The sequence below is a fragment of the Oryctolagus cuniculus genome, chromosome 15, assembly GCF_964237555.1.
Source record: "Oryctolagus cuniculus chromosome 15, mOryCun1.1, whole genome shotgun sequence".
In the NCBI taxonomy this organism is placed as follows: domain Eukaryota; kingdom Metazoa; phylum Chordata; class Mammalia; order Lagomorpha; family Leporidae; genus Oryctolagus; species Oryctolagus cuniculus.
This window is the reverse complement of record NC_091446.1, coordinates 34255266-34278879: the sequence shown is the minus strand read 5'-3', so window position 1 is coordinate 34278879 and position 23614 is coordinate 34255266. Positions and strand designations below refer to the sequence as shown.

The 23614-nt window shown below is 50.4% G+C and overlaps 1 protein-coding gene across 50 annotated transcripts in view; it reads right to left on the bottom strand.

Moving 5' to 3' along the window:
• SORBS1 (sorbin and SH3 domain containing 1) overlaps positions 1–23614 on the bottom strand; it is a 239780-nt gene that overhangs the window by 60590 nt on the left and 155576 nt on the right. For 36 of the 50 annotated variants that reach the window (XM_051823967.2, XM_070057512.1, XM_070057515.1 and 33 more), the window contains 7 exons: positions 18643–18815; positions 16906–16969; positions 15076–15150; positions 14685–14747; positions 5024–5071; positions 4771–4900; positions 3156–3270 (listed from right to left, as the gene is read on the bottom strand). In XM_051823967.2, the coding sequence (XP_051679927.2) occupies positions 3156–3270; positions 4771–4900; positions 5024–5071; positions 14685–14747; positions 15076–15150; positions 16906–16969; positions 18643–18815 (668 nt within the window). The remainder of the gene's footprint in view (positions 1–3155; positions 3271–4770; positions 4901–5023; positions 5072–14684; positions 14748–15075; positions 15151–16905; positions 16970–18642; positions 18816–23614) is intronic. The other 14 variants (XM_070057500.1, XM_070057510.1, XM_070057523.1 and 11 more) reach the window with 3 other exon arrangements.

Genomic DNA, 23614 nt, shown 5'->3' with positions numbered 1-23614 from the left:
GATTATGGAACAAACAGAAATCTCTGCGTGCCCAGCAGGAAGCTGCCCTGGCACACAGGGCACATTCCATCCTGCCAGGCTCAGGCGAAGGGCAGCGCCTCGCCAGGAAAACGCCGGCCTCTCCTCAAGGACAGCTCTGCTGCTGGAACGGGAGCCGGAGACCAGCTTGAAGTCCAGCTGTACAAGCCACCTGAATGTGGCACAGCACATCACCACCTGCACAGTGCTCGACCCATATTACCCCAGCTGACCTCTCGCTCAGGACCTCAGTGAGACAGCAGGCCAGGTGGCAGCTCTACTTAGGGATGGCAACACTGAGGTTCAGAGAGGTTATGTGACTAGCCCCAGGATGTAAGACAGAGTCAGAACCGAAACCCAGCACTCAGACCTTCCAATTCCTCACCCGGCCCTCTCGACACCATGCTGTGTTTCACTTCTACTCCAAACGAGAAGGGGCAGAACCATTAGGTTTGCCCATGACATCACGTAAACAGGGCTAAGTGACCAAGCTGAAAAGCCAAGGAAGAAACTCAGAGGCGGTGGCCTGGGATGACAGCCCTTGTTTTACACTTCAGAGGCCATGCCGTGCCGTCCATAGTGTTGGAATGTCTGCCTTCTTACTCTATCTATACCTGCGGGAACAGGGACCCCACAATCTAACCCAGGGATGCGTTCAGGAAAGTTATTCTGCAGATACATCTGGTGAACTGGGCTGAGGTTCTCCAGCAGGGACTGTAGGGGAATGTACAAAGGAATGGAGTCTGGAAAAGGCCATTTCTGACAAGGAGGGGCTGACCACCAGCTCCCAATTCCAAAGCCAGAAGAAAAGGAAAGGAGCTCCTAACTACGTAAGAGGAGGGCCGAGCAGGTGTGAAGACGCTGGTGTGAGCCTGTCCACTGGGTGACCAGCTCATCGAGAATGGACTTATCCCGTGGGGTGTGATGTGAGCACAGTGTTCCATTGGCCTGGGGTGGCGTGGGGAGCCCCCAGGGCAGTCCTTTTGGTCCACCTGTCCACCCTTCCTGCTGGCAACATGTAGACATGCCCAGGAGGACACGACTTACACTGCCACACTGAAGCAAGTATGAGCACCTTGAAGTAGGCAAAGAAAATCTTATCTCAGAACGTGGAGTCTACATCGAAGTCATTAGTTGGTATACTCACCCAGAGTTAACCAAAAGCAAAGTGTGTGTGTGTGTGTGTGTGTGTGTGCACGCGCGTACGTGTGCATGTGCAGTGGTGGTGATGTGGTGGGAGATACTGCTCAAATTCTGGCAAACCAGATACTTAATACCAACATGCAAGACTCCTACACTGAAGCTCACTTCCAACTTTTCTGTTCATGTGATAAAAATAGGAGGGAAAAAAAACCATTCAAACAGAAAGGGCAAATTCAACTACTGAAAAGAGTCAAGTGTCAAAAGGTTAGGAATCAACTGAAATTTCTCTCTAACATTAAAAACTTCTCTTTGGAAGAATTAGGGCTGAACTGGCGCCCCGGGCTGCCTTTGGTGTTTGTGTCTCACTGTGGAGCTGACGCGGCTCGGGACAGCACAGAAGAACGTCGTGTGCACCCAGAGGGAGCTCTGCGATCCACCTGCACAGTCGCCAGCACTCTCCATAGAGGGCCCCTCATGCAGACTCTGTGTTACTTTCCAGGGTTTTACAAATGACACGAACGACCCCAAAAACTATGATCCGGAAGATACTTGCAGCCATCACCGTATCCAGGAAGAAAACTATGTGGCTGTTTCTCCTAGCTCTGGACGCTGCTGACATTGCTAGGAACCCAGGAAAGGAAGTGGACACAAAGAAGAGACGAAGCGCCAGGGCCCTCTGTGAATGGTAATATGGCCAAAACAAAAACCCCGGGGGCCTATCGAGTCTCTGAAATTGTTTCCCCTTGCTCACGTGTGACGGGGGTCCCATGCCAGTATTCAAGCGTCAGGAATATACCTGGACAGCAGCACCTTCCAGGAACAGCCCAGGGCAGGTGCCTTCCACGTTTGTTACACACAAGACACCTTCTCACAGCCAGAGAAGCTCCCATGGAGGAGGAAGGCAGAGACAGAACCCTCCACTCCTCCCTGTGGTTTGTGCTTAAAATAACCGCAGTGCACACTGAACGACTACGCTGAAAGCATTGCCGTGAGCTGCTGACCTTCTTTCCTGGTGAAAATCACTGCTTGCTCTGTGCTTTTAATGATGTCACCTTTTTATTTTAGCAAAAGTCAAATCGATTATTCCTGAAAAACATGGAGAGCAGAAGAGGCGGAGGGAAAGTAATTGGAACCTGCATTTCGGGGGCCTGCGTGTTCTGCACTTGGTGTGGCTAACAGTGTTTTAATAAAAGCCAGGCCCCGGCACGATAATTGCATCCCGTTGTCACGGCTGGAGGCCTGCAACATCCACAGAGCATCGCCATCACAACTGTGGGCCAGCTCTTCCTAACAAAGGGTGAATAAAAGGAAGGGTGACTGGCAGATCAGAGTCTGACCAGTCTGGAAAACTTCTTCCCATTTCACAGAGCAGGCTGCTTCTCCGGGGAGGTCTGCTGTGCCCACCCAGGCCTTTTCCCCACTCACAGGGGCTCAGAGACAGGGAACCATAAACCAGGCTGAACAGGAAATGAGTCCTCAACATTGCACTTGTCAAAAATGGAAGATCTAAAAGACATATGCTAATAGCCTGGAGCTTTTTCTCCCCCCAAGTCATAACGTCCTATTAATTATTTAGTCTTTAATGAGGGACTGGTGATGTCTACAGAATTTGTGCTTGTTCAAATAAGTCACTTAAAAAAACTGACATTAGTGCAATTAAGGATAAGTCTGATAAATGAACGGTTAGACATCCAAAATAATCAGCAGCAGAATCAATCTTTATGTTAGCAAAACGATTAGAATTAGTGAAAGCATGCACAAAAGGAGCGACAGAGGCACAATGAGGGGCTTTTTCACAAGCAGACCCTCAAGGAATTATTGCACAAATACCTGCAAAAACGAAACAGGGGTGAAAACACGTCTGTTCTTTTTCATTGTCTCCTAAACAAAGCAAGCCTATCTCAAAGGGCAAAGACCGTGATCCCCCGGCACAATGCGTCTGGATTTAAGAACATGGGTAGAAAGAGACAAAAGAACTTCAGTGTGCACATTACCATCTTTTCGTTGGTCAGAACGGAAGACTTGCCCGGCTGATACTCGTAAATGCTTTTGGGCTCTGCGCGGTATTTTCTTGTATCCACTTTCTTATCGGGGGGCTCCCAGTCGTTTCTGTCGAAAGAAAATCCTATTAGAGCGATTTTCACGAAAATTGGCATCAGCTTCCGACACGGTCTGACTTTGGTTGGCTGTCATCTAATCAAGGAATTTTTATATCTGAAGCATAAAATCGGAGTCAGGGCGAGCAATGTAATTTCTCCACACAACCAGTTAAATCTCTGTGCCTGCCTCACGAGGGGCCTGAGGTCTCCTGCACTCAAAGCCAAGCACCAGGCAGCAGAGAGAAGAGAAAGAGAGGCAGGGAGGGAGCACAGAGCAGCAAAGCTCGCTCTGGGAAAATCTTCCACCTTGCTCTGCTGTCATGAGTTTGTCATTCCCTAAACATGCCTGCTCTTCCCACTCACACAGTGAATGCTGGAGGACACTTGGAGGTTCTGGTTCACATCTCTGCTACATCACCTGCCTGCTGGCCACGTGGTCTCAGCCAGGCACCTTACCTCTCAGGACCTCATTTTCCCCATGTGAAAAATGAGGGCTGTTGTAAGGCTGAAAGGAGACACTGCATAGAAATCACTGGCAGAGCTGCAGGCCCTCGGAGCTGCTCAGTACGGTTAGCTATTATTACAATGGGGTTCTTTGCTAGTTCCATTAGAGCCATTCACTCATACTCCCACCAATCTCAGACACTTGTCTTGGTTTCCAGTGATGGGTTTCATAGGCTATGTGAATCCTTGCAAACTGTTTGCAAATTGCAGGCATGTGTATTACTGCACTTTGCACTGTGTCCTTGTTTAGTTTTTATTGCAAACCTGTAAGTGTCTTGATGACAGAGACAATGATTTATATATATTTAAATTCTGCCATAACATCTGGTTTAACTGGTATAGAATGCGCATAGTAGTAGATGCTTGATGAATGCACTCCTTGAGGGCTTTTAAAATAGATACTCACTTCTCTATCGAGAAGGGAAACGTGGAAATATGAAGCTGGATGTCTATTTAAGGAAAAAGTCATGATTTCACTGGGCCAGAGCCTTTTGTAATTGGAGAAGTGGCAGAAGCTGGGGGTTGGCAGAGGAGTGGACACCTGTCCCAATGGCACAAGAAGGTTGCTCCACCGGGCATTTGTAGAGACAAGAACTCAATAAAAGACAATTGAGCTGTTGGGTGCAGGCATAAAGAAATGATTAATGTCATCACTAGAATGATTCCAAGGCATGTGTGTCACCATACATGTTACATGGATCAACAGGCATCAGGAGCACATAGTATGAGCTTGGAATCTGAAAACATTTCTCTTGTGAAAGTGCAAACAGTGAGGACACTCATCATCAGCATTAATTAAACCACACTGTAAGCCAGGCACTACTAGGAATGCTCCTTGGATTATCTCACTTCTCCTTGAAAGGAGAAGGCATGCCATTTTTCTCTCCATTTCACATTGAGACTCATGGGATCAATGTGGCATGTTCCTGAGAGAGGAGGCTGGCAGCTCTCAATCAGGGAGGCCCTGCAATGACACGGACCAAAGGGCAAGCAAGGGAGCACTCACCTCTCTGGGCTGGACTTCAGCGAGGAAGAGCGGGCCGGGAGGGGCAGCGTGGCCGACCGCTTAACTACTTTCTCACCATCAATGTAGCTCATCTCACTTTTTGAGCGGGGCACAGAAAGGGGAGATTTTGCTGGAGAAAGAAGAGTGCATACCCAAGATTTTAAAAACACATGAAAACAGACAGCAGGAAGATGCCTTCCCTCACCCTCCACCCTCCTTCCTCCCCGCACCCAGGAAATTAAAAGTCACTTACTATCTTCAGAAAAGGAGTAACGAGGAGAGTACAGATCGGAGTCGTCATCTAGTGAACAGAACAAAAAGACGTCAGGGGCAATCAGCTAAGTGCAGCAAACCGGGCCGGGTGCTCCCCGCATCCCCAGTCCGGCACCACATCCAGCCACACCCGGGAGCCCAGCGCAGAGAGGAGCAGTCAAGCGCGGGAAGCCACACCACGGCAGACCACGTCGGAGAGCAGCAAGGTTTGCAGAGTCCACCCAGCCCCACAGGACCTGCAGTCCGGACGAGAACCTCCACGGCTGCAACCTACATGCAAGGGGACCAAGGGCCAAAGGCCCTCCTCTGCCAAAGCCGCGATGCTGGCCACCCACTCTGGCTGGGTGGAAGGTGGGGGCATCGAGACGGCTCCCCCGCTGCATCCCCTGCTCAGAGCCTCTTCCCTGGTTCTGGAAGGGGAGCCCCCGAGGGTGTGGTTTCCAGCTCCCTGCTTCTGCTCCGGTCTATTTTATGATTCCCCACACACCATCATTACCACAGGCTCTGCGGCTGAGAAAACTGTCACCGTCGTGTTTCTGCTGCCTCTCAGCCTGCTTGCGTGAGCAGGTTTCCTTCCCTGAACGCAAGGCAGCCATGACGGTGTGCTTACGTGGTCAGCCCTGCGGAGGCACCACCTAGGAACGTGTCTAACTCATGACTCTGAACCAAATCAAACTCGCCTGAGTGTCTGTGCTATGGAGGGGCTCCCGCAGGGCGGAGCACACATCCTGTATAAGGAGGACCCTGGGGCTACAAAACGTGCACAACCGACACAAGATCTGGACCCCTCATGAAGGCAGCTACAGTGTTGAAGCTCTAATTCAGAGCTCAGGCACACTTCTGGGAGCAGGTTTTCCAACTAGGACTGTCCCCCAAATGTGGGCTATTTAGTCACTACATCTGAGACGGTCCCTCCAAAGTGTCACTCCAAAAAGCCTGGAAGTCCCCCCTCTCGTTTTCTGTATCTTGCTAACCCAGATTCAGAACTCACATATATAGAATGAAGCCTCGACTCCCTCTCTTAAGAGCCTAACAACTTTAGCAAAGCCTGTGAACTGATCCACAGACAGCGCAGAGAAGCCAGATGTTTTATGTTAACAACCAAGTGTTAATCAAGTTTCGATGCAAGTCATTTCAGGTTTCAGAGCAGAAAAGGCCAGAATGCTCTATGAAATGTAAGCTAAGCTAGCACTGCTCTTGCTCTAAGTGCTACTCACAGATAACCCTCTGTCACCCCTGCTTGTCCCTTCTCCGTGCCCGATTCTCATCTGCCCCCACTCCCAAGTAAGGGAACAGCATCAGGTCCCAAGCTACCTTTCCCCCTCTCTCCTCCCCAGTCTTCTCCTTCAGGACAAGAATTAATCAACATCAAGGCTCAAGGTTCTTCCTAAAATGTTCACTGTTGTAAACTGAGCATATAATCTTATTTTTGCCAATTTATGAAAACAGGGTATGGGAAAGAGATGAAATGGAATCCAGAATACATTCTTTGAGAGAATCTTCTGAAGAATTCTGTTGCCTTTAAAAAAAAAAAAAAAAAAAACAGCTTCTGGGGCTGGCACTGTGGCATAGAGGGCAAGGCTGCCACCTGTAGCATGGGCATCCCATATGGGCACCGGCTAGAGAGCTGGCCGTTCCACTTCTGATCTGGCTCCCTGCTAACGTGCTGGAAAAGAAGCAGAAGATGGCCCAAGTTCCTGGGCTCCTGCACCCACGTGGGAGACCTGAAAGAAGCTCCTGGCTCAGCCCTGACTGTTGCACCCATCTGGGGAGTGAACCAGCAGATGGCAGATCAATCTATCTCTTTCTTCATCTGCCTCTCTGTAACCCTTTCAAAAAAATACTAAAACTGATCAGAAAAAAAATTGATGCCTGCCCCAAATGAAAAAGTTAGCTTAGCTACAACTCGATATATGTACTGCCTAAAATTTAGCCTAATATTTTAGCTCAAAATCCTGTACTTGTCTGAGTCATGAAAGGTGACAGCCTATGAGTAGATGGGAAGGCAAGGGTTAATTCTTAACTATTACCAAAGGCTCATGAAGTGACAAATACAGTGATGGGGGTAAGGGGCGTGAAGAATGGTATTTAAATATTCAAGGATATTTTTAAGCATGAGCTCTTTAAAAAATGTTGCTCCCTAGAGCTTTCTGATGTGAATTCTAGAAGGTTCTTTGGAAGAAAAAAAAAAAAAAAGAAAGAACAGTTCTCATAAGATGGGAAAAAATAGCAATGTTGGGGAGTTTATCAAAGTCTTACTCAGAAAAGCAGCCAAAGCCACAGGGAAGCTGGGCAATGAAGGCAGCCGGGCAGTCTGAGCACCTGGATGCTCTTACAGCTTCCTTTTCTCCCTTCTTCTCTGGGACAGGGGGAAAAGGCTAAGCTGGGGCCTGAGGACAGGCTTCTCACATCTCACCCAGTATCTACAGGTCTGACGTGGGCACTTCCCTGCATGGACGTCTCAGAGAGCATTTTTCCAGACTCATCTCCACAACTCTAGCAGTTAGGACAAGTTCTAGGGGATGGATAACTTATTATTTCTTGATGTTTGTGCTGCAAATCCAAGGTTAAAGAACTTTTACTTCCATGTAGAAATATAAAAGTAACTATCTCCTGTTATTAAGGGCCTAATGATGGCTGGTGGTTTATTGATATCATCTAACTTATACCTTGCAAGAACCCCAGAAGAAGTAAATATTTTACAGACAAGACAACTAAAGCACAATCAGAGAGACATCAGGAACAGATTCCAAGTCTTTCTACCTCCCTAAGGCACTTCTGAGATCCTAACAGGGGTGGCTGCTTTGTTCTTTCAGCCCAGACTCCTGCACCAAGTCCTGAGAAAGGTGGGGGACTCGGCTACTCCGTTAGCATTTCCATTATGGAAGAAGCAGCAGAAGGTGTGGTTCTGAAACTCAAGTCCTGCACTGCACTGCTGGCCAGGCCAGTTCACTGCCTCTGCTCTAATTTTCCCTGTCTCCCTGCCCGGGGGTTGCTTAGGCAAGTGGCTGGAGTTACCCACCATACTGTGGCTTTCCTGCCTCTGTCCTGTCTCCAGGGACAATGCACAACACTGAGTCACTCTTGCTCCATCCTCCACTTGCTTTCTGCAATGTTATCCCAGTAAGCTCAGTCCACACTGGGTCAGATGAGTATGCAGCAGAAAAGCCTGGAATGGGAAAACTGGGTGGAAGGAGCATCCTTCTGCAATTCTGTGCACCAGAGCTGGCCAGATCAAATGGTGTGTGTGTGTGTGTGTGTGTGTGTGTGGTGTAACCACAGTTAAGGCACACCAAATGAAATGTTTCTCAAGCTTCCCGTGAACTGGCATCTGAAACCCCGATTTCCCTATCTCTCTCAGTTCTCTTGAAAATAATGCCCTGGTGGACTCAGCAGAGCTGGGGTCTTGTGACTGCTGCTCGTGACCGTGGCCCCTGCGGCACAGAGCAGCAGGCACAGAAGCTTGGCAGCACTCTCGGAACACCCCATGCCAGTGATTCTGGGAAGCTCTGACACTAAGCAGAACTCACCCGGGGGAACAACTCACTTCAGGGCCCTGAAGGCCCCCGCTGGGCTCTGTTTACACACCAGCAATTCCCATGGGGCCTTGGCAGTCTGTCCTTGGTAGCTCAACTGGGGGACAGTGACTCCTACAACTGCCGGGAGCCACACAATTGCCTTGTCCAGCCACAGTGACTTTAAATGAGCCTCTAAATGGCTTTTTCTTTATGGGCTTTTTTTCTTAAAAAATTTATAAAAATCATAAAGATAATCAGAGAAAGTGTTGGCTGGAAACTGTTGTTCTACAAATATCTGGTAACTGACCAAAACAAGACAATAGGCACAAAAAAGCAGCATTTTTGGAACCACTTCCTGGTTTCTATCACATTTCAATGCTATGCATTTCTTAAGCCTTTACATTTGATTTTCTAATATTAATAGCTCGTTTTAAACATACTTTTCCCATTGCTCAACATAATTCTTTCTTGGGGTTTACCCATATACTTAGGAAGAGGAAGAATGTAAAGGCAAATATAGGTGCATACATACACACACACATACTCTCTGTCTCTGTCTCTCACACACACACACAGCAAAAGTAGTTAAAGGAAAGCAGAGCAGATGTGGAGTTGGGTAGAGTCTGGGTGGGATGAGCAAAGGAAAGGAAGCGAAGGGAGCGAGGAAGTCAGCAGGTCTAGGAGGTATGGGAAAGTCACAACACCGTTTGTGATGTAGTTAAAGGCAGTTAAGTTTTAAGTGATTAAAGAAGAGGAAGAAGAGGCAGGACAGGATGTGGGATCGCTGGAGAAGACATATCAAAGAGAGAATGAGGTGGGGCAGGAAAGGAGCCATGGAAGGAAGTCTGGGAGGAACAGAGGCTTGGACAAAGACTCACCGGCCTCATCTCCTACCGGGCTGCGAGGTCTGCAGGTGGAAGGGGGACCACTGCTATGTTTCAAAGCCTGCGCACTGCACTGGCTGGGCGGAGAGCTGCTGGGCAGGCCTTGCAAGGAGGGCAAGGGTGGCCACTGCGAGCAGCCCAGCCCCTCCACGGGGCAGCACCAACTGGAGTCTGGGGCAGAAGGCACAGATCCTGGCCATGCATCTTCACAATAGCGTGACTTGCTTAACTCAAGCAAAATAAGGCTGTTCTTAGAACCCCTGCAGGGCAGCAGAGGATTATTTTAACTCAACTACAGACATGCCTGGGAAAATCAGCCTCCTTAAATGCTTGCCTTTGTGCAGTCTCATCTAGGAATGAAGAGAAAGCACAATGAGACAGACCACACACCACAACCAGGGATGCTACAGGTGCTGTCTCAAGCCACAGCACCAGGAGGTGGCAGTTGCCGCTACTCACTCAGAACACAGAAGAAGCACCCAAGAGCAAAGGAAAGTCTGGTCTCCCCTTCGGCCATGGCCTTTCACCCTGCCGGGGTCCAGCAGGTGCTTGCCGGCCATGGCCCATGAAGTAATGCACTGCTTATGTGCTCCTGCGGCAGATTGTAAGCCATGATTTTTAAAACAGCTTCTGTCTTCTTGACAACAGACATACCCAGTGAGCCAACATCATTTGAGTATGATCAGAAGTGAAGGGTATTTCCCCACTCTAATTCAAATTCCCAAAACTGCATCTAGGCTAATCCTCCGTCTACGGTGCCGGTACTCTGGGTTCTGGTCCCAGTTGGGGTGCCGGATTCTGTCCCGGTTGCTCCTCTTCCAGTCCAGCTCTACTGTGGCCTGGGAAGGCAGTGGAGGATGGCCCAAGTGCTTGGGCCCTGCACCCGCATGGGAGACAAGGAGGAAGCACCTGGCTCCTGGCTTTGGATCGGCACAGTGTGCTGGCCGTAGTGGCCATTTGGGGAGTGAACCAACGGAAGGAAGACCTTTCTCTCTCTCTCTGTCTCTCTCTCACTGTTTAACTCTGCCTGTCAAAAACAAAACAAAACAAAACAAAACAAAAACAAACTGCATCTGGGCAAGTACCTTCACCCCTTTGGGGGTGAAGGTTGGGGCTGGGGAAGAATGGGGCTCCTCCATGCCAGTGGTTTTCAACCACAGCCATGGGTCCCAACTCATGGACATCAACCTGGGAGAAACTGGCCCAGCAGATGAAGGCAGGACTGGCTCAGGGGAAGCTGGATGGCCTGGAAGAGCCCTTGACAAGAAGGGGACAGCCGAGAACACAGAGGGCATCAGGAGAGAGAACGGACTCAGCTGAGCAGCACAGCAGAGCAAGGAAATGTCCATATTTGGGGGCCCCACAGACCCAGGTCTGAATTCTGGCTGTGCCACATACTGTGTGGTCTAATACATACTATTTAACCTCTCTCAGCCTCCTACTCCTCATTGGTAAAATGAAGGTTTGGGGCCAGCACTGCAACATAAAGCGGCTGCCGGCAGTGCCGGCATCCCATGTGGATGCCAGTTCATGTTCTGGCTGCTCCGTTTCCAATCCAGCTCTTTGCTAATGGCCTGGGAAAAGCAGTGGATGATGGCCTAAGTGCTTGGGCCCCTGAAATACACATGGGAGACCTGAAAGAAGCTCCTGGCTCTTGGCTTCAGCCTGGTCTTGCCATTGTGGTCATCTGGGGAGTGAACAAGCAGATGGAAGATCTCTCCCTATCTTTCCCTCCCTCTCTGTAACTCTTTCAAATAAATAAATAAATCAGCTTTTAAAAACTGAAGGCTTATCTCATGAGGCTGCTGGAAGGACAGAAATGAGATAAGAATCATGCATTCAACATAGAGGCCTACATCTATAAGGGCCCAACTCATGGCAGTCGCTCTGCCACCTGGGTGATGGAGCTGCCGCTATGGTCCACAAGAGTGCGACTGTGAGCTGTAAGGGGCTGGCCACGCTGTGTCCCTTAGAGCAGGCGTTGGGGAAGGGCAGGAGCTGCATTTCTAACAAGATTTTCCATAGCTGGTCCCTCTCACTCCTGCTTCAGGAAACCCAGTATAATTGTATGTAACATCTCTTCCCTCCCACAGAGAGAGATTATAAAACCACTAGCGGTGATTTCTCACTGGAATTTACAGAGGTTTGAGGTTTTTTAAAAGTATATTTTAAACCTCAGTAATACATGATCACTGTATGCATATTTATCTTCTAAAACTCCAGGCAGAAGGTTACTTTTTCACTGTAGCTGGGGGAAAAAGAAGGTTGCTATTCCAGTATAAACAAAGTCTCCGAAAGTGACTTACTACTGAGGGGAGCAGGGACCAGCTTTGAGATACTGACATACATAGTTTCTTGTCCTTTGTAAACAACTAGAATTTAGACAGAGGCAGCAGCCCTTAGGTGAGGTTTAATTCCAAATTCTGAATTAAAACAGCAGCAGCAACAAAAACCTTCTCCCCACGAGGCAGGCTCTGGAATGAGAGCTCCACCTCTCAGTAAAGCCGGCTATTTCCTAATTTGCATTAAAATCCAGGGGCAGAGCCTCAGCTAGGCCCATTCTGTGCACAGAGTCCACGCCCCCTATCAGGAGCAGTACCACCTTGGACAGAGCTCACCTACACCATCAAAACCAGAAACCACCCACCCAGAAATCCAGAGAACCTCCTGAAACTTTAAAAAAAAAAAAAATCTTTAAAATGACCTAGCTCAAATATCTCCCTAATTTGTGAAAAGTGTTGACCTAACTGAACGCATCAGTGATCCGTGCCCAGGCAGGGGTGGGAGTGTGAGAGATGGAATCAACCCTACTTTTAAAAGCTCTCCAGGGAAGGCGACTTCTTAGAAACTTGTGTTAAATTCTAATCATCTTTGCTGGTATGAATTTTTTTTGTTTAGCCACTTTTTATTCATCAGGGTTATTTCTTCCTTTTTTGGTCTTCGCAAATAAAAAGATGGTAATGTCTGTTTCTAAATTATAGGTGACACGTTGTCACGACATCGTTTGCTGTTTATGCTACTAGGCAAAATGACTCCCGTTCCCTCCTGTGCCGGACTTGATGTGCAAGAGAAAGCGGACATTGGTATCACCAGGGTTGCTAGCTGTGGCGGTTGGACGACACAGGGGCTCTGGGTGTGAGGCCGTGAAATCCTGTCTAGGACCAGCAGCTGGGCTGACCGAGGAAGCCACAGGTGCTGCTGGCAACAGGCCCAAGGCAACCTTCCAGCCCCGTGGGAGCCGCTGTGCCTCTCCACAGGACTTCTCCAAGCTCGCCTTCCCCGGCCCATGTCCAGGAGAGGTTGAGCCTTCACTGCGCTCTGCCCTTCTCGCCTGATCTTAGAAGGCAAAGCTCTCTTACCCATGAGGTTGGGTCCACAAATCAGAAACTGAAATTTCCCAAAATGACCCTGAAAAACACTTCTCCCTCGCCCAGCTCAGGTGTTTCTTCAGCAGAGCTTCTGGCTAGAATCAGCGTTCCCAAGACTGAAAGACCAAGTTATCTACACCAAACAGACTTGTTGGGACTGAGGCCACTGAGCACAATTAGACCACCAGCTTTTAGCCTCTAAGTCCGGGTCTGCTTGTAGACTTCTCTTTTCACTCAAATAGGACCCAGGCGTGAAACGGTTGGGAACCACTGACTAGGGCACACGACAGACACCAAACACGAGTACTGTATGTCAGCTGACACTGCATCTAAAGCTTCCCAGGGAGTCACCTCATGTGTGGCAAGTGACCCATGAGTCTGATTAGGCAGATGTTTAGCCTAGTGGTTGCGATGCTGGCTAGGAAACCTACGTCCCTCAGAATGTCTGGGTTCAAGTCTTGGCTCTGTTCCCAATTCCACTTTCCTGCTAATGTGTCCTGAGAGGCAGCTCAAGTGGTTGGGTTCCTGTCACCCACATGGAAGACTTGAATCGAGTTTTTGGCTTCCAGCTTCAGCCCAGCCATTATGGGAATTTGAGGAGTGAACCAGTGGATGGGATCAGCCTCTCTTCCTCCTTCCCTCTCCCTCTCTCCTTTTCCCTCTCCCTCTCCAATACCTAATTTTTAAAACAGAGTCTGGATGACGGAATGACCTAAACGATGATGAGAAAGGTTGCACGGTATGGCTCATTGAGCTGTTCAGGGCAGAGAAGCACCAAGGTGGAGGCACGGGGATCTCTACAAAAGAACCCTGGTCCCATGTATAAAGCCTTCACTCAGCAACACTCCCCAGGTACTGCTGAGCACCTAGTGTGTGCCAGCAAGGCTTTCCGTGGCCTTCTGGACAGATGCTCTCCCACCGCCCCACACTGGACACAGCGTGCTGAAGTGGCCTTGTCTAACTTTCCACTGGATGTGAATTTTTGAGGACAGGCCACGTCTTACTCGTGGCATTATCTCCAGTTCCAAGGACGGTGCATGGCACACAGCAAATGCTCCCTCCACTGCTGGAGCCCTCAACATTTGACCTTGGAAGAGTATTCAACAAAACATCTTTCTCCCCTTCCCCCATTTCTGGGTCACTCATGTAAAGATCAGACAATCCCAGCTACAAAGATATTTCTCAGACTGCCCTTAACTCACCTTTTAGAAGTTTCTTTGGCACCTACACTTTTTGTTCCAGAAAAGAATTAGCTCTCAGATATAGCTGTGGCTTTTCTTCCCCAGCAGGTACAAATTCCTATAGAGCTCTTCATGAAATACTTTCCAGCTTGGCCAAACCCTTACTTTCAAGGAATATCATCTCTCACCAGGACTGAATCTTGAACCTGGATACCTCCTCGGGAACTCTCTACCAAACGGAAACACTTCGAGGGCCCAGAGCAAGAGGGGCCCAGTGTTGAGTCAGCTGCGCATACAGGAACCTGGTAGGTTTTGTATTCTTGACTGCTGGCAGGTCTAGGTCCCACCAGTCCCCACATCACTGCTTGGCCACCTGCATCAGGTGACCCTGTCACCCACTGGGTATCAGGCCCTGGGGGCAGCTTTTGCCCAAGCCCCCAGGTCCAAAGCATTGTAACTAAGCCACACTGGCTACCCCATCAATCACATAAACCCTAAGGGAACAGGGCTAAAATACCACAGAGAGATGCTGCTCATAGGCTCAGCGAGGAAAACGCCACCACAAGAACACAAGGTCAGAGGGAAGCAAATGAACGGGAGCAGCCCTTAGCCACCAGGAAAAAGCCCCCCGGTGAAAAAGAAAGGAACAGCACTGGAACAACGGGAGGCACACGACTTCCCTTGAATTACCTTCAGACTTAGGACTAGGAGTAGAGGCAGGAAACCGGTAGGTAGGAGTATAAGGATTGTCCTCTGCGGCAGAGAAAAGCAGTGCGTTTTGAAACTATCCACCATGAAGTGGAGGAGCTGACAAGTCCCCAGCTGACTCTTTCAAATGACTGATTACCGTTTTTAGTGTTATTAAAGCACAAGGGCATCACACTTAAAAAACAGATTAATGAATTAGAAAGGACTTAGTCATTTTAATACAGCACATCATGCAAATGAGTGAAATAAAACTTTCACCAACCAAAAATGACTATGAGAACAAAATCTAAAAGCCAAACTTTATGCCGATAACGGAGCTATAAGAACTACTTTAAGACTAAGGCAACAGATATACTGTCTAAGTTGATGGTACCTTCAGAATTTTGCTGGATTTCAGGAAGTTCAGGGAATTTGTACGTAGGGAAATAAGGATTTTCTTCAGGAGTGTCTAGGAGAGGAGCAGGTTTTGGAGAGAGAATAGGGGAAGATACAAATGCAGAGAATGAACGAGCAGGGATCCACATACAGTGCAGACTCCTTGCCTTCTGGAACACGGCAAGCTTCGCTAGTGAAATGCTAGACATTCAAACTGCTTTAAAAAAATCCAGTCCTTTTGCCTGAATCACTGAGACACATCAAAAGAGACCACATCATTTCTCTTCTTGAACAGAAAATCACATAGAAACAGTCTCGAAATGGCACAGCACGTCAAGTTCTTACTTTTTGTAGGCAAGAAGTATTAAGTATGACAATAAATAGTTTGTAAAGAATACACTATCCTAACATGATTTTTTTTTTTAAAACCAAAGCTCGTGTGTGGACATTAGGATCAAGGCAAACATGTTGAGTCTTAATTCTACAAATACCTCTACCTGTCATTAGGGCAGGTAGTTTGGTTTGGAACCTGCAGTTTGGATCGAGTTGATAACAATGGCACGAGCAGGCCAATTAAACTACGTCTTTAGGAAATATGCATGCACATGTGTCTGCATTGGACTTGCAAGGCTGGGTCTGAAGGTGAGAGTCGCAGATGGCTGGAGGAAACGGACGGCCACTTTAGGAAGTGACCGGTGGCACTGACCCTGTTCAATCACAGAGATTTGGTGCTTAGCATCGCCACCACGACTCCTCCACCCAACCACAGCGGATTTTACACCCGACCCAGAAATGCCAAACACTGAGCACCTCAGTGTTCAGAAACAGTTTGAAGACAGATACACCCAGGTTCCTTGTGAACCCAGCAGGAGCAGATTAACAGTGATGTGAATCGGCACCCGCAGCTAATTAGAGACTGAATATGTGTGGCTTAGGCAGGAACCCTGACCAGAGCACCTCTTTGCCATCGTGTGTCAATCACACCAGGCAGCCAGACTGGATTTGGGCACAGGGAAGGGCACCCTTCCCATGGTGCAGCCACATCCCTGCCTGCCAGTTAACCGGCAGTGATGGGTGCTGATGGACACTGATGGGGCTGGGGCCGCCTGAGCACTGGCCCATGGTTCTCCGGCCATGCTGATGCGGTAGGCCTCTGGTTTGGAAGCATTTATCGTTTAGCCTGAGCAGGCTCTGGTGTGTCAGCTCTTGACTGAGTCTCAGGGCTACCACCAGGGGCTGGCTCCAGACTAAGGAGACTTCTCCTATCACCACAGCCTTACAGGTGCACTGGGCATGCCACTTCACAAGGCCACTGGTATTCTCGTCGCGACCCTGTGACGTCCCTCAGAGGAAAGACAAACACAGTGGGGCACAATGATACAATGATAGGCCCATAGTCCCACGAGGGCTTGAGGGGCTGAATCTAGCTGAGAACAGGATTTTCTTAATTGCCAGTTCAGCGAATCCTCAACTCCTTTTGCCCACAAGGCAGTCACGGGCTGACACAGGGAAATGGACCTAATGCTGGAAGCAGGTGGGAGTGGGCGCTGTTCGCATCCCAGGCAGATGGATGCTGGAGCACAGGCAGCGGCGTGCCAGGCTCAGCCCGCTGCACTCCACATCTGGGAGGAAGGACTTGTGAGCAGCCCTCAAATTCCGCATCTGAGGCAGGCACACAGCTGCATCCTCTGCCCTGTGCTCTGAGGTGCATGGTCAGGCGGAGGCAGAGCAGTACCTAACAGGGTCTCCCAGCAAAACGAGGTCAGGCCCCCACCGCAACAGTCGGGGTATGGCGCACAGCACAGCTTCTACAAGTGAAAGTCAGTACCTCTGTTCAGTTTGTGGATCTGTTTAAACATGGTCTTGTACCAGTCTTTTGATCTCTCGGTGTTCTGTAGAAAAACAAAGGCAAAGAGTAAAGTACATTGGAAACCTTGGCACATTTCACAACTTTACTGATCATTAAATCAAACAGGGATGCGGCAACACCTGAAGTCAACCGTGCCCCACTTACGGCGAAACTTCCGGGAAAAAGAGCAGACAAACCCAGAGATTCAGACCTGAATCTGCCATTCAACCAAAAGAACGCACACTTTTAAACAGTGGAGAAAGATCCACTTGAAATATGTCCATTCTTACTGGGTAAAATTTCTCTCTTAGAGAGAATCTCATTTCATATGTAGCCCATGCTGACCTGAAAGCTTCCTAGGAGCCTGAGAGGCACATTCACTTACTCTGCTCTGCCCCTACCTATTCTGGGTTATTCTACAGAAATGAGTGTAAGTCCCCTAGTACAGGGCCAGACTTAGAATGCATGCAGTGAAATGCAGCCCAGGAGCGCATGCAACACCACAGCAGTCTTGCTTACCACAAAGCTGCCCCCCACCCCAACCACCAAAGATAAAGAGCAAACAAGGGAGGAGACAGAGAGCTGGTGAGATCAGGTATTTTCACCCTGACTTCACAGATGAGGAAATGAGATACAGACCACCAGGGAGAACTGCCCAAGGCCCCAGGACAGGCAAGGCAGTGAGCAGAAGGCTCACAAGGGGGAGTGGCACAGGGATGGGATGTGGACAGACCACTCTGTCACCCCATGGTGTGCAACCCTGGACAAGTAACAGAACCCCTCTGAGTGCCTGCTTGCTCATCAGTACAATGGGAGCCCTGTCAGTCCCCACCACTCCCTCGGGGAGAAATGTTTAAGTGAGAAAATGCACTCAGGGGACAGCTGTGATGACTCCTGGTAAGATTTTTTCTTTCTGCATTATTACTCAGGACCAGAGAACAGTTCCTCTAAGGCTTGGCCCACTGCCATGTCTACTGTCCTCCTTCAAAGGGATGCAAAAAACAATTCTTTTGCAAAACGGAAATCACAGAGGAATGGAATACATCTGACTGCGGTGTCAGACACTGGGCTGGCCTGGAGCTTCTCAGGGCCCGAGGGTCACGCCTGTGTAGGGAGGAAGGCGGGGAAGGGCCGGAGCCCGGCTGCCACAAGAACTGCTCCGCCCAGGAGGCTGTGGCTGGCTGAATCTGTTCCGTGGTTCCCCTAGGGTTTCCTGCTCACTCTGGATCATGGGTGTCATCCATCTGAGATCTTCTTCCTGAACCTGTGAACAGGAACCCTGGGCCCCATTCTCCCCCTGGGGTTCTCTAACCCTGCACCAAGAATTTCTGAACTGGCTCCACAGGACAGTCATGAAAGCAGGCTGCTTGCAACATGCTCCCCTCCCGTGCTCGCTTGCCAAGAATGGCTCAGAAGTTCTGCTGCACAGAACTCTCTGACCTCGTCCCACGCAGCTTCCTGGCCATTTGACCATGAGACCTGCTCAGGAGACTCCTGAGAACCCTGCCTCTGCTCTCGGGAAAGCTGCTGCCCCGCAGGCCCAGAGCACGGCTCCTGGGGGCTTGCAGAGTCAACAGTGTGAGACAGGCCCCTCCCCGCCCACTGCCCTGGCCTCTGGATCCCACACAGGGAGTTTCACATGCACACGTGAGTACATGCTTGTCGTGGCCTGTTCAAGACAAAGTCTCAAAAGGACTTGCAGGTCAACACGCGTACCCTGAGTGGGATGCCCACTGCTTCCATGGACGCATCACTCAGGTCCTGTGCGCTCTGAACCACCCGCCTGCCGCCATCCTTGGTCTTTTGCTCAGCGGCCCTGCCAGGGGATGTGGGTTTTTCCTGGGCTGGAGCCGAGGCCTGCTCTCCTCTTCTTCTTTCTGATACAGGATCTGGAAATAAAGAGCAACCATTAGCTGCGGCTCTTCTGGCAGTTGTGAAGCCATAAAAGCCTCCCCAACAGTCCCACTAGGAAGCAGTCTGCTTGCTAATTTTCAACTGAAACCAGCTCTGCTTAGGGCAGGAGTCAGCTAGCGAGGGCCCATGGGCTGGCTACTCCGGTTTTCCTAAGTCATGTTTCACTGGAATCCAGCCACACCATTTCATTGACATATTATTTTCAGATGCCTTTGGGCTACCACAGCTGAGCTGAGCAGATGTGACAGAAACCATACAGCTCGTAAAACTTAAAATATTTGCTATCTTGCCCTTTAAAAAAATACATTTGCCAAGACCATAAGTGCCTCGTGGAGCAATGCACCCTGTGGTCTGAACATCCAAGTAGTTCCAATTTTCTAGAAATTAAGGGAGTAGATAGAACTACAAGAGGGTGGCTAACCAATACTTGAAAGCTCTTGTTTCATTTTGGGGGAGTCACTTTTCTCTACTTTTCTGTACCTCAGCCTTCTCATACCAAAATGGAGATAATATTCCCATTGGCAAAGCTCGTGGCAATACTATGAGAGGACTTCCCAAGATAATTTATGGCACAGTACTCAGAAAGCTGTGCCTTGCTAAGTGTATGTTACATTTCATTTCATTTGGTTCAAGATTAGAAGTTATAGAGAACTAATAAACACACAAGTGTGAGCTACAGATCAGAAAATTACTTAACATAATCTGCTATTCTAAGCCATGTCATTTGCTATGGGAGAGGCATTTGCTCCGCACCCAACAGGTACTATGCATCGTGCTCTGCCCTGTGGCCATGAAGGGGAACATATCAGAATCCTGTCAAAGGAGATAGCATAAGCAAAGGGCCAGGGGCCTCTGAGCTAATTATGTACCAGGCAATGAACTGCTCCACTCTTTATTAACATTATCTTTCATAGTAAACCTATGAGGAAGAAACTACAATCATCCTTTCATTAAAAAAAAAAAAATAGTTAAAGGAACTGAAGCACAGAGATACCCTGCTTGGAGTCCCACGGCCAGCACAAGGCAAAGCTGGGATCTGGCCTAGGGTGCACCTGACTGCAGCAGGCCTCTCAGAACCATCTCCTGTCCTGCCTCCCTCAAAGCAGCCACTGGAGTTCTGAGCCTGGGAGCCTGGCCTAATAAAAGAGAGGAGCTGGGAAGGAGAGGAGGCGTGGCTGCTTCCACCTGACCATAGTACCTTTAAGACCGCGAGATGCTCAAGTAGAAAAGCCCTAGAGATCCCAAGGAGGAATACAGAGGTTACCCAGGTGAGACGCCTTGGCAGGAGTGCTGTTTTGCAGCCATGGGCACTAAAGTGATGGCTGGCATCAATGAGACAGATGAGCTCAGCATCGGAGGAAGGGCTAGCATCTGCACTGAGGGATGCCACATTACAGGCTGCAAAGCAAAAGAATCCCCACGCTGAGAGGGAGCATCTGCAGGCCCGGAGATGAACCGAGAAGGTCCAGCAAGGTGCCATGAAGCCAGAGAAGACGATGCCAAGAAGTGGGTCAGTAAACTCTTCCAAGCCCCCGAGACGCAAGCAGAGGTGGCAGTGGCAGCGGCAGCAGCTTAGGCAGAAGAAAGGAGCACGCTGAGGCGACAGTTTTGGCAGCAGGGTAGGGGCAGGTGCCGGACTTCGGGGAAGGGGATGAGCATCGGAGAGGCCGGGGGACGGAAGTGGAGGTGGAGGGCGGTATGGAGGAAGGAGTGTGTCAGGCAGGAAATCGAGAGAGCAGAAGACAGGGCAAGAAAAGTGTAAGCCAGGGGCATGAGAAGTGCTATCAGCGAAGGCCATGGGTGATAACGAAGGGCACTGAAATAGGCCCCGGCCACTGCCAGGTGCCCGGGAAGTAACTGTCCCCTGACTGATGCGAGAGAAAGGTGAAGGTGCAGGGAGCAGGCTGGCACCACAGGGCCCATGCAGAGCTGGGACAAAGTCAGCAATGTGTGTGCAACAGTGACATCAGCACGCTCGGCCTTTATGACACTCTGTCTACCCAACAGGTGACTCTGCCCAGATCACAAACAAACTTCTGAAGCGCACGCCCAGTCTGTGAGGGCAGAACGATTTCTCAATAATTCCATGGGAGACTCAGCTTAGCGAGTGCCTCGGAAAACCTGATTCCTGGCACCGGCACCGTAAACTTGAACAGGTGTTAAGGCCAGCCCCACTCGAGGGGACGAGCTCTGCGCCCAGGAAATCCCGGCGTCAGGCCAAAGACTGGGCAGGACGCCTGTGAGTGCGAAGGGATCTCAAGTGACCAGAGACCGCCTTCACATGGCTGTGCTGAGCACCCTCCCGCACCCTCCAGAGGGGCAGGTGAGCTGATGGCAAGCTCTGTCTCAGCCGTGCTGGAGACACTCGGGCCCCTCCTACTACAAGATGCTGACAGACGCGCCACTCCCAGGATGCTAGGCGCACAGTCATTTCTTTTTTTAATTGTTAGGGCGATGGCTCCATCAACAGTCACTTAACAGTAAAATCCAGGCTGGCAGTCCATGGCTTTGTCCCAGAGCTGCCAGAATGCTTCCAAATTACAAAACAACGGCCCTGAATTTTATTTTAGAAGTTCGTAATTCATGACCCAGTGGGTTTCCGGATAAGGAGGGCTGAACTACAAAGACTGTTAACTTTAATAGAGAAAATCCAAGGTGGCAGCTGGACCAGGCAGGGGACAGGGCCACGCTCTGGCACCTGTGTCACAAGCAGGGCTCGCTGCCACGTCTCGCCAGGAAGACTCCGGTGCAGCTCAGGGCAGCCGGGGGCGATTCCTTGAGATTCACATAATGCTTTAACAAGGAAGGTCTCGGGCCTCCGAATAAGTGATGCTGACGACCTCAGCCAGGGCCTCCCTTTCTGCCACACCCAAAGCTTGTGACTGGCGATAACAGCACAGCTTCCGTTCCCCTGCCTGCACCCCAGCCAGCCCTTATGGTCTAGCCCTTAGCTCATCTCCCCATCTGCCTGAGCGTGCAAGCCACACGAGGCCAAACGCCAGGAAGCGTTCATTCCTGATGCCGCTCACGGAGCAGCAGAGCCCCACCGGGGCTCCCAAGCCTCTGCTGACAACCAAGAAGCAGAAGCAGAGACCAGGACGCTGCACTGGCAGCTCCTTCCTGCAGGAGCTCCTGAGCACTGTGGCGCCACATCTTTTGAAACAACTGACACTGGTGAGCCCACTCCATCGGCATCATTCCCATCCCCAGGGCCAGGGAGGCCGGTAGCATCCAGCTCACTCCAGAGCTGAGCAGCTGGCCGGAGTGTGCCCACGAGGTGCAGAAGCCCTCACCTCTGCGTGGCCTTTCCTGGGGTGCGAAGCACGCTCCTCCTTTCTGTCACGGGCAGGGATTGTCACCCCACTGCCCACATGAGGAAACATGGCTTAGAGAGGTGACATCACTTACCCAGGGACAAACAGCCCTGGGGAGGGAAGGCCAAGACCAAACTCTGGATCTCCTGGCGTGTGGCTGGATGTCTTTTTCATTTATCCCACCACTCCTCTCAATCCTACACAGGCAGGAAGGAGCCCACGGGAGCCACTTTTCTTTCTCCTTTCAGAGCCATCATGCTCAGTGCCATCTGAGCTGGAGCCAGAGAATCAAGTGGGCCGGAGTGTCACAGCCTGAGCAGGGGGCACCAAGCCCTGATAAGGGTGGGAACACGTGAGAACCCCCGTTCTTGCCACCTGGGCGCTCCACAAATCACGAGGGCAGCAGTGGGAAGAAGTCACAGACATCACATGGCAGCTGCTCAGGAAACAGTGGCTTTGGTTACCCACCAGTGTGGGGATTCTTCACCCTGGAATTCACGTGTGACACTGGACAAGGGATCCACTACCTTCATGGGATTCTCCAGGGAGCCCAGGGCACAGGAAGGTGACAAACGAGGCACTCAAGAGAATGGCCAGTGCCTCCGAGGAGCACCTGCTGACCACGGGAGCTCACAGCCACGCGTGCTCAGTGAATGACACTGCTCAGCACCCAGAAGCTCACTTGGTCTTCACAATGACCTGCAAGGCACTACTGCTTTCTCCAGTGACAGCAACGAAGACTGCGGCCCAGGGACATTCAGGAGCCAGCCTGAGGTGGCACCAGCCATTAGTCAACAGGGGAACCAGGGTTCAGGGCAAAATGGCTACAGGAAGCCCGAAGGAAAGGGTAACCCTCCCAGCTTTGGGTTTCCCAGGGATTTCAGCACACATTTGTTCCCTCCCTACCCCGACACCATCCTAGTCCCATGCACCTCACCAGGGACTGAGCCTGGGTACCTGCCTGTGCCTAAGTCACCCTGCACCTTGAGCACCTCCTGACGCATGGCCGGGCAAAGTGTGGCGAGCATAGAGAGCAGTGTTGGCACTACAGGGGAGCGGGTGAGAAACACGCGTTCCCACCCAACCCCGGGAATCTGAGCTGTGGCACTCTCTGCAGAGGCATCTGCGCCTGCTTCGGGGCACAGTTACCCTGAAGGTACCTACTTGCGTATTTCGGCACAGAAAGGAAGGCACCTGCCCATGTGCCCCAGTCCCACCTGCTCTGTCCTGGGAGAGAGACAAAGGCCAGGAGGTGACCTCTTCAGAGAGGCCTGCTATGGACACTGCATCTATAGCACAATTCTTGAGCCCTGGGCCCAGTGCTTACCCTCCCTGGCCTGGGTCAAAGTCCCCGGGATGCACATTTGCTAGTTTGGTTCATCTGCCTGGTCTACCCTGGCCAGCAAGCTCCACTCCAGGAGGCAGGGCCCATCCCTGTCTCTCGAATCTCTTAAGTCCCA